At 46.6% G+C, this 10,999-nt stretch overlaps 1 protein-coding gene across 1 annotated transcript; it reads right to left on the bottom strand.

Moving 5' to 3' along the window:
• Positions 1-5,565: 5,565 nt before the first annotated feature.
• LOC309334270 (G-protein coupled receptor 12-like) lies at positions 5,566-10,465 on the bottom strand. The gene is made up of 3 exons (XM_081848513.1): positions 10,204-10,465; positions 6,904-8,015; positions 5,566-6,310 (listed from the first exon to the last, which is right to left on the bottom strand). The coding sequence occupies exons 2-3, from the start codon at positions 8,011-8,013 to the stop codon at positions 6,242-6,244; spliced, it is 1,179 nt and encodes a 392-aa protein (XP_081704639.1). The 5' UTR covers positions 8,014-8,015; positions 10,204-10,465; the 3' UTR covers positions 5,566-6,241.
• Between the last annotated feature and the right edge of the window lie 534 nt (positions 10,466-10,999).

Genomic DNA, 10,999 nt, shown 5'->3' with positions numbered 1-10,999 from the left:
CCCAATCTTATGTTCCTAGCAGCTGGTATCCAGAGGTATACTGCCTCTAAAAATGAAAGTTCACTCTAGCTTTCATGGCTAATTGCTGTTGAGACCTATCCTCCACTTGGGTTCCTGAAGGGACACCCACCAAGCAGTGCAAGTGATCTTCAGAGTTTTGTTGCTCTCTCTTCTGCTCATATAATACTTTATACTATTTCTTTTTCATTTTTGGAAATGAGTGTTTATACACAGACACACAGACAGACAGACAAACACACACACACACACACACACACACACACACACACACGTTTGATTTCTGTTCAGCAAGAGAAACATGAAGTTTGTACATGCTTCAAGGTATTGATAATTTGATTCATGTGCATTATTATAGAGCTGGCAAAGCAGCAGCACTAATGAGAAGCTTTTCACAGTCTAATGGGGTGTTCTAAACATGTGCATTTAGTCAGTAGATCAGTATATGTTTGCTACTATTATCTATCTGCCGTACAGTTTGCTGTTTGTAAAGCAAGGGTTCCCGATGTTGTGGGTTCTGCTTGTGTCAGTGCTGACAAAATCAGGACCAAAGTTTATGGTTGCAAAAGTGAACTTTATTATTTTCCTGCCTGTAGAGGGGAAAAAACACAATCTGTGCAAGATACTGTGGGATGGGTGGGGGGAACTGCTAGTAATGCTTCATGGGACTTTTTATTTTTTCAAGAAATGTTGTACAACATAATCTGAAGCTGTTGACACTTTATGCATGTTAGTAATAGAAATAAATAAAGCTCTTAAGACAATTTCTGTCTGTGTGGCCACTGCTTTTTCTTCTCTCTGCTCCCCCTTTTGATATTTCCATTACTTTTAAACAGTGGGCAAAACCTTGTCCAGCCTTCCTCCAAACATTTTGGGCTGCAGCTTCCATCAAATCCAGCCAGCACAGTTGTTCTGGCCAGTGCTGGTGGTAGTTCAAACATCTGGAGGGAACCTGGTAGGAGGATGATTTTGTGAGCTCATGCATGAGAGCTCTGATAACTTACTAACAATTAATAACTGGTATATTACTACACTTTTAATTCTCTCTCTCTCTCTCTCTCACGCGCGCGCACACACACACACACACACACACCAGCTGATGCTATTTACATTTATCTAAATCTGCCAGTTAAAATGCAAATGATGTCCCATTGAAATCATGGACATAGAATTTGAGATGATTAGAAAAGTACAGATTCCAGAAGCCACAAAAATCTGACCAGGATCCAGTACTTTGACAGAGTCACTTCATTTCAACAGAAGGGAGTAAGGAAGTACTTTTATGCTCCCAATGGAATCAGTAAAGGGACCCCTGACCATTAGGTCCAGTCGTGACTGACTCTGGGGCTGCGGCGCTCATCTCACTTTATTGGCCGAGGGAGCCGGCGTACAGTCATGTGGCCAGCATGACTAAGCCGCTTCTGGCGAACCAGAGCAGCGCACGGAATCACCTTTTACCTTCCTGCTGGCGCGGTACCTATTTATCTACTTGCACTTTGACGTGCTTTCAGACTGCTAGGTTGGCAGGAGCAGGGACTGACCAATGGGAGCTCACCCCTCGCGGGGATTCTAACCGCTGACCTTCTGATCGGCAAGTCCTAGGCTCTGTGCTTTAACCCACAACGCCATCCACGTCCCTATTGGAATCAGTAGGGCTTAATTATTTTTTAAGTTTGGACAGATTGCACCCCAGCTCATATTGTGAGGAACTCCAGTGGCCTGCAATTCAACCCACTGTGCAAATTGTGGCACTCTTTTGACAAAACTAGAGACATGCCACATCCTTATACCTACAAAGCTAGATGGGCCGTTGGCATGATCCAGCAAGCTCATTGGCAAATCAACAGAATGAAAACTAACAAATCAGTGGGCCCAGATGTCATGCACCTGACAGTTTTTCATTCATAAGTGAAATTGCTAATCTAACAACAACAACAAGGTAACCTATCATTGGCCTGGGATTACCATCCTTCTGCTCCCACCCCATATCAAATGCTACTGACTTCAAGTTCATAAATTACTGCTGTTCCAGAGTCCTGTCTTTTTGCCATATGCTCTGTTGTGGCCAAGCCATGGGGCCTAGGGTTTGAGTCTCACTTGTCACCAAGCCCATGGCCTAAAATGACTAAAAAGCCCTGGGGCCATGGAAAATAATCTGCCCACCAAAAATGCCCTGAGATCAGCAGGGGCTGAAGGCTACCTACCTAATCTATACAAGAGAATGGCTGCCATTTCTCTCCTCTGGCGAAAATAAGGCAATGCATTTGACCAGAATGTGTGTGTTAAAATCAGCTGTCTGCCTTCAACATAGAGTGGGCTGTCTTTACAGACAGGGCTCTCCCTGGCAGAAGGGTTGTAGTTCACCAATAGTTGAGAATATGATTGCAAACAAAAGGCCCCAAGTTCAGTCTGTCACATTTTCATCTTGGGCTGGAAACTCTGTGGCAGGCATACGGAGTTTGTGTCTCATAAAACTGAACATATCCTACTGGGAGCAGGATAAACTTCCTGGGGTTTTTTGCTTGCATGGACCTGCAAAAGCAGTGTAGGTTGTCAGTCACCTGGCAGGTAACTCTATATGGCTGATGGACCACACTGGATGCTGTGGGGCACACACTCTGCAGCCTTATAATAAAGGAAACGACTCAAGCACAAGATCATTGCTGACATTTATTAAGACAAATCTAAAAAAGCAAAAGACACAAGAATATTGGCACATATCAGGGCCAATGCCCCAGAAGTCAACATCTCTCTTTAATCTTCTTTTAAAAATAATTTTAAGTATCGTTTTGACAAATCACTTTAGCATTTTATGTACAGTAATAAAAATAAATTACTCTTAACAGATGAATGTATCAGTTTAATACACCATACAGTGCAATAATAGCATTGGTTTTTTGTTTTTCCCCACTCATCTATAAAGTGCATTGCAGGGACTTGGTTTCACCAAATGGAATGATTGCTGTACATTTATATCTCTTTGGAGGGTAAACGTGTGGACATTCCATTCAACAAGTAGCACTTCTTGCGCCAAAGAATGGCTTCCCCACACTGTTTTGTCTTTTCACTGGCCCCTAGGGAAACAGTGAGACCATGCTGGTTGTTGGAGGGACCTGAGGCAAAAGTGAGTGGAGGAACAAATGCAAATTTTACCTTTCTACATTCTGCTTGTTTCTACACAGAGACTCAGACACCCCTCTCTATCCTGTCAAGACAAGCAAGAGGCATGATCAGAGTTCAATGATACAAATTACAAGAAAGGAGAGTCTAACTAAACATTCTGACTGTGTGAACTTATTTGACAGTGTTACAGCCTACCTTGGCAAGTGGTGGACTCTCCTTCATTGGAGGTTTTTAAATAAAGATTGGATGGCTACCTGCCAGGGATTCTTTAGATAAGATTCTTGGATTTCATGGGGTTGGATTAGATGACATTTGGTGTCCCTTCCAACTCTACAGTTCTATGTTTCTAGGACACATCCCAGCCAGAGAAAAACATTAAGGGTGTGCAGCAGGGCTAGTGAGAAGTGTAACCTAGGGAGAGATTTGAGGGCCAGGCCTGAAGTTCCCACCTATACCATAAGGGGTAATCTGTATACTACAACACCCACTTTCCACATCACACCTATTTCCAGTGTGCGTACACAACTAAGCTCTTCTACAACAGTCATTCAAGTCAAAGGTGTTTTTCTTTCTAAGACCTTCAGGTAGGTAAGATGCACAAGTTTCACAAAAGTTTTATTTTTATACAACTTAGAAAACGAAGAATGAACTGTGTAAAGCAACATTCCTGTAAGGATATGAAGGTGTTGGGGTGGAGGGAGTGGTGTGGTGGTAGGAAAGAATTCGTGCATTTATGTTCAGGAGTTGCTAATCAAACTAGAATTAATAAATGTAGAGCAGATAAGTGTTATGTAACCTAGTTTTAAAAACCATCTAAAAATTGTGCATCTTTCTTTTGGGGGTGGGTAGCTACATTCACAAAGGGATGCCTACTAAGGCAAACCACATCTGCTGCATAGGTTTCCCTTAGCATTTTTTGTGTGGATTAGTAAGGAAACACCAGTGCACAGACTGAGCTGTACTGCATTTCTAGGTTGTAACCCAGCAAATCTCTTGGTTTGCACAAAGTAATTTTTGGGATAAGTTTTATGAACAACACAAATAAACATGAAAAAGTAAAGTAAACAGAGATTCCCACAGTGATGCAATATCTTCTTGACTCAGCTGAGGTTGGGTTTTGTTTTTGCATGTGTTTGACCAATGCATACACCACAGGGATGCAATATTGCAGGTCTGCACAAAATTTGGGCACAAGAAAAACATCCTGGAAAGCAAAAAATATGCATATATGCAGCTGAAACCTAGTCTGTCAAAGGCATCAAAATTTTGACATAAGTATCATTGAGGATTTGCTTGTGGATGCTACAAAAGGAATTATTCAAACATAAGAGACACATTTCTGCATTTTTGCACTTGTGTGCATGCATAAGGTGAAGATACAGCATAGCAGAAAATAGAAGAAAATAATGTTCTGTGTGGCTATATCTTGTCTACTACATCTAAGCCTCAAATTGCTGGCTGACCTAAACACACACACACAAACATACACAGAAGAGCAACACACTTAGGAACAATCCTGTTCCTATTGTCATCAATAGCAAAGTTCCTTTTAACTTTAATGGTGCAGGATTGCATCTGTCACAAGTAAGTCATGCAAGCCATTGGCTGAATTGCAGTCTCTATCACCACAGTTGTTTTCTGGCTTAATCTCACTGATGCTTCCATAGGGCTTTTAATTCTCTTTCCTAAATGACCCGACTGCATTCCCTTTATTGGCCATGCTACATCCCCATTATAAAGGTCACTTTATGTCCCCCGGCCTGATTTCACATCACAAATGACATCATACATAGAGGAAAAGAGTTTAGCAAAGAGTGCCTATTCAGACATGTTACTTTAGTAGCTTCAGGTATGCAGAACAATAAGACTGGCGAAGCTGAAGGCCCCAGTCTCTCATCTCCTTCCCTCCTACTAAATAGGGTTGGTAGTTTTGCAGAGTAGTACCTCTCATCTTCCTTAAAACTTAAAGTTAACTAACTGGGCTTCCTAATCATATCAACATTATTCTCCCACATCTGCTCTTTCCTTTCCATTTTAGGTCAGTGTGTGTAGCCCCAATTATCTCTGGGGTCACTTTTAAGTCCAAAGAAATAAAGAAATTTGCAGGAAATAAATGGTTACTCTATAATCTCACACAGTGATACACGAATTTAAGGTGCGTTCATTCCTGTGGACTCCCTTAGAGTACTGGCTCCACAGTAGGATAATGGAACAGCCATTCAACCTTCTCAGTCAACTCATGAGTTGTTGAGTTGTGCAATCTTTATGAGGGCTGGAGGGAAGGTGGGGAGCCAATGACGAGGAATGGCAGTTATTTTTATCTGACTCAACCCGGCCCATCTCCTTTGCCCGGGGCTAATAAATCCACACCACACGCTATCTTTTTTTTCAAAACAGAAGCCTGTGTGCTTTTTTTAAGTAGCATTTTACTGTTTGATTGCGACTTCCGCGGAGCTGTCCAGTCCTGATGGTGCTGACACGTCTTTGGGATGAGAAGGAATCTGGCAGATTCCACTGATCCCACGACGTCTCGGTTTATTTTTAAATGGCTATTGATATTGCATAGAGGATCAAAATTTGATTAGGATAAAAATGGAAACTCCAAACGGAGCAGCCCACGTTTTTCTCTGGAAATATTCCTGCAAACTATCTGTTTATAATTTTGGTTTTGCTTTGCTATCTTTATATTCGACATTAATAAAGGGAAGCAAACATTTAACTGTTTGCGTCTGGCTTCCTGCTCCCGCGCTTACATTCACACCCTGTTTCGAAAAAGTGTGCTTCATTCAGAGAAGAGCCCTGAGCTGCCCTAGACCCCGGAGTCAAGGCAAAACCTCCTCTTACGCTCCATTGTCCACGACTAACTAAAAGAAACTCAAAGGCAGAATTCACATGACCCATTTTTTAAAAAACTTGTACCCGCAGAATAAAATCAGGCAACTTTTAAAAAACAAAAGCAGAAGATACCCCCGCCCGCTCCCCGCAAACGCCTTTCCTGAGAATCCTGCTTTCCATCAAAGGAGAAGAAATTTTAGAGGCAAAAAAGTAAATCAAGAAAGCAGAACAAGATTTGTTATGTTTCGAAACATTATCTTGCAGTTTACACTTGGTGTTCCACATTGGCCACAGATTTTGGCAAATGTCCGAGTCTTTCGCCACGCCTCCCTCCCTAAACACAAAGAAATAATAAAATTAAAATATCGCCCGGTCGCTTGCGGGGAGAGGGAGGGGGGAGCATGTCAGGCACATCTTACTTGTGTATGGTTTATCAAAATAAAAACAGGCATAAGAAAATAACCATCTGGAGAGCCTTGGCACTGACACCCTGCTTTCTTTTCCTAAGAAGGTTGGGTAGGGGTCCCTCCCCTCCCCCGTTTTGTTTTCTCCCCTCCCCCCCTGCTGCAGCTGCTGGTGCTGGGGGATCATACAAAGGCGAGGAAGGGGGAAAGGAGGAGAAAGAGAAAGAGAAAGAGAAAGAGAAAGAGAAAGAGAAAGAGAAAGAGAAAGAGAAAGAGAAAGAGAAAGAGAAAGAGAAAGAGAGAGAAAGAGAGAGAGAGAGGAAGAAAGAAAGAAAGAAAGAAAGAAAGAAAGAAAGAAGAGAGAGAAATAAAGAAAGAAAGAAAAAGAAAGAGAGAGAGAGAGAGAAGAGAGAGAGAGAGAGAGAAAGGAAGGAAGAAAGGAAGAAAGAAGAGAGAGAGAGAGAGAGAGAGAGAGAAACTAAGATTCCAAAACCATAAAGGCAACCATAGACCCTTGTCATACGTCGCTGGATGTCCTGGGCCGAGAGGAGAAGCCGGAGGTGATGCACCCGCAGCAGGCCACCCAGAGGGATTTCTGGATGTCCGGATTTCTGAAGGCATAAATGATGGGGTTGATGAGCGAGTTGAACGCTGCCGGCAGGGCCAAAGAATAGGTGTAGACGGCTGGGTAGCTGGAGTCCGCCACCAGGGAATAGATGGCCAACGGGATCCAGCAGAGGGCGAAGGTGCCCAAGATGACCGAGAGCGTGGCGATCCCCTTGCGGGTGGAGGTGGCCTGAGAGGTGGCGATGAACTGGTGCTGGATGGCGATCTGCTGGGCGTGCCGGAAGGCGATCTTGCAGATCTGCAGGTAGAGGTGCACCATCAGCGCGAAAATGAGCAGGAAAGCGACGGCCAGCACAGTGGCGTTATTCTTGGTAACGGGCCGGAGGACACTGCAGGTGCTGCGCTCCCGCAGGCAGTTCCAGCCTAGCAGGGGCAGGAGTCCGACGCCCAGGCAGAACAGCCAGACAAGCAGCAGCATAGCGGCCGTGAAGGTCAGCGTGCGCTCGGAGTGATAAGTCAGCGCGTTGTAGAGCGACAGGTAGCGATCGACGGTGATAGCTAGTAGGCTGCACACCGAGGCGGAGAAGGCAGTAATCAGCAGGCCGGCGGCGCTCAGCAGGGCAGTCTCGCTTGGCGAGGACAGCAGGTACTGCACGCTGAAGTTGACGATGAGCCCCAGGCCGGCCAGCAGGTCGGCTAGGGCCAGGCTGCCGATGAGCAGGAATGTGGGTGCGCGCAGACCGGGAGTGTAGAAGAGCACCGCCAGCACCAAGGCATTCTCGCAGGCCATTGCGGTGCCCGTGGCGCACAGCACGATGTCCCACGGGTTGACCGCCACGGCCGCCGCGGCCACATCCCCGCTGTCTCCTGACGCCGGAGACAGATCCAAAGGGCTCCCCGCGGTGGCAGAGGCGACCGACGGCGGCCAGAGGCTGGCGAAGGGCCGGGAGGAGGCGTTGAGGAGCGTTAAGAGTTGCTCCTCCTGCTGTTGCTCCAGACTTTGCTGCTGCATCAGCAAGTGCTCTTCCATGGCTGCTGCTGCGGCTGCTGTAGGGTGACCGAGCATCACTGAAGAGTGGAAGAAAAAGGGAACGGGAGACAGTTATAGGGGAGAAGGCAGGGCGGGGGGCGGGGGGCGGGGGGCGGGCGGTCCCTGGGAGAAGGTCAAGGAGGAGCTGGCAGGGTTTGGGGTGCGTGTGTCAAGTATGGTGGGCACCCGCCCACCCCCAGGTCCGCACGTGGAAGGGAGGAGGGAAGGGCCATTAGCGGTGTTTGCATCCACAGAGCTCAGGTTTGGGTTTCACTAGTGTGCATTCAAACTCAACGGAGAGGATGCTCCGCGACAGAGCACCTGCTTTGTCTGGAGGATGCCCCAGCTTCAATCCCTAGCATCTCCAGGTATAGCTGGGAGATAACCCCTGTCCGGAATCCCGGAGAGCCTCTTCCAGACAGGAAGGACGATACTGAGTTAGATGGACCAGTGGTCAGCACCTGACTCCATGTAACGGCAGCTCCGTATGCACGGGGAAGTAACTTTGCTCAGTGGTAGAGCATCTGCTTTGCATGCAGAAGTCACAGGCTCAAACTCCCGCATCTCCAGACAGGGCTAGGAAAGGCCGGGAACCCTGGAGATCCACCACCAATGGAAAGCAGATGCCTTTGTTCCTATGACCCAATATATCCCAGTCCCATTTCTGGGGATGGGGAGGCGGGGTAGGGCATGTCAATTCCACCTGGATTTGACACCAAACCAGCCACCTCGTCCCATTGCCAACGAAAGGAACCATCAGCCTTTAACCCTGCGGCTGAGAAGGCATCTTATAATCAGCGTGGATGCTCCCTAGCTTCTCTGCCCCAGGAAACACACATCGGTTCCCGAGCCGCGAAGGTGGAGGCACGGAAGACGACGCTCTCCTCAGCCTGTATTAAAAGCTGTTACCCTAAAAACTCCGGAGCCAGACGCCAGAGGCACTCGCGGGAACACAACAGCAGCTTTGAAAAGGGCACCTTTGCAAAAGAAAAAACCAGTCCCTTCCCTGCAAGCAGTGACCAGTAATCTGAGCGTATGTCTGGGCGTGCAGACTTAGCTGAGTGTAACATGCTTGGTTACTTCCTCTCCCAAAACCCCAGGTGAAGAGTCCTTCATAGGAGGACTGCTGATTTTCGGGGTAGTGAGTATTTTTAATTTACTGTAAATTATCTCCATTCCCTGCCGCTCATGCCCCTCACAAAAATGAGCAAAATCAGAGTGCCATGTTGTGCATCCAAAATGTTTCCTACCCCCCTCTACACACACACACACACACACACACACACACACACACACACTGTTAGGATGCAGAGGCGCTTGCATCATCAGTTGTATGTTGGGTGCTGCGGCTACATGGTGGGGAGGGAAGGAAAATGGGACACCGATGACTTACATAGCGTTATATAGCGGGGCTAGAATTTCTTGGCTTGGTCTTTCCCAGAGCTGCTAATAATAATAATAATAATAATAATAATACCTTTTGACTCGAATGGGAAAGAATTATCGCTCTCTAATTAGCTATATATATAGGCAGATATAATTTGTAGTCTAGTCCTCTCCGGATATCTATTTGCATGATTCCAAAGCACCTTCTCACTCAAATTTCGTTCATAACACATCCAGCTACCGTTAGAACAGTAAGACTGCCGCACCGAAGAGAAGCCAGTATAATTTGCAGTTCCCGCCCCGACCCCTCCTTTTTGGGGGAATGACACAAGCCGCCTGCGAACAACCGCAGAAGCTCAGCTGCCGCGAAAAAAACCAAAAACGCGCGCGCGCACAGACACAATCACACAGTTACCCGCACGCAACCTTTCCAGTCTGTGAGACTCCAACGTATTCCCACCTATCACCCCTTCCTTCTACAACCACCGTGCACATTTCTCTCTACTGTCAGGTTTTAGCGCTGTGAACAAAGAACCCGAGAGCCATTCAAAGGTCACCCTTTAGGCGTTTGGTCTGTGCTGCTGCAGCCGCTGCTTTTGACTCTTGTGGCTGCTCCCATAATACAACTTAACAGAGCCCACCAAAGAACAATTTAGAAAACAGTAGCCAAGCCGTTGGGCTGGTTTCATTGTTCCATGCAACGCGAACACCCTCCGCCTCCCGCTTTCCAAGCCCACTGCGGGATGGAAGAATGTGTGGGTGGGGAAGGAATCAGGTAAACCCCAGGCGACATTCAGAAACAGGCATGCAATTCCCCACCTCCCCAGTTGTTGTTTGTACCTTGGTTTCCAATTCTTTGGTCAGTTGTCCTCCCTGCTAAATCCTTCTCAGTCCTCGGAATTAAGGCTTCCTTCTCTGGTTTACATGGCTAATAACGCTGGCAGGTCTCTGCCAACCGAGTTGCTCTTAATATTTTTCCCCCTTTGGGTCTGCTGATATCTCTCTACTCTGACGTCAAAAGTCTTCTCTTATATTCACGATCGGCTCCAAGTCTGTGAATCAGAGGAGCCTGTGATCAGAATAACAACGAGGCGCTTTCTCACACTAGCTCAGCTCCTCCTCTCCTTTTCTCCAAGATACGCACCGGCGAGGAGATAAACACACTCTCGCGCGAGCGCGCATACACACTCGTCCTCTGGAATTTCATTCATAAGGCTGCCGAGACCCGCCTCCTTTTCCCAAGGTCAGGTGCTTCACATCTTCGCTTTGAGCGAAGAGAAGCCTGCAAAGTCTCTCCGGTATGAAATGCAGAACGACACAATATGAACATGAAAAAGAATGCATTATTATCATTATTTTGACTGGAGGATGGATGCGAGCTGGTGATGACTTCTGGGGCTCAACTGCACCTGGATGGATGTTGTGTAATTAGATCGAGCTGCAGGGACCCGAGATACTGATGGGGATGAGAAGAGCAACCTAAGAGCGTTAAGCACTGCTTAAACAATAGCAACAGTCTTGTGGCAGTTTAAAGACTAGCTCTACCTCTCTTTCAAATCAGAACCAGTGAAGGCGGTGAAGGTCCTGTGTGAGTGCCTAGAGGCGGTTGGAGGATGGATGGCGGCTAATGGATTGA

Source organism: Podarcis erhardii, assembly GCF_964252035.2.
Source record: "Podarcis erhardii genome assembly, chromosome: Z".
Taxonomy (NCBI): Eukaryota; Metazoa; Chordata; class Lepidosauria; order Squamata; family Lacertidae; genus Podarcis; species Podarcis erhardii.
Note: the sequence above shows the minus strand (reverse complement) of the source record. Positions and strands in the feature narration are given on the sequence as shown.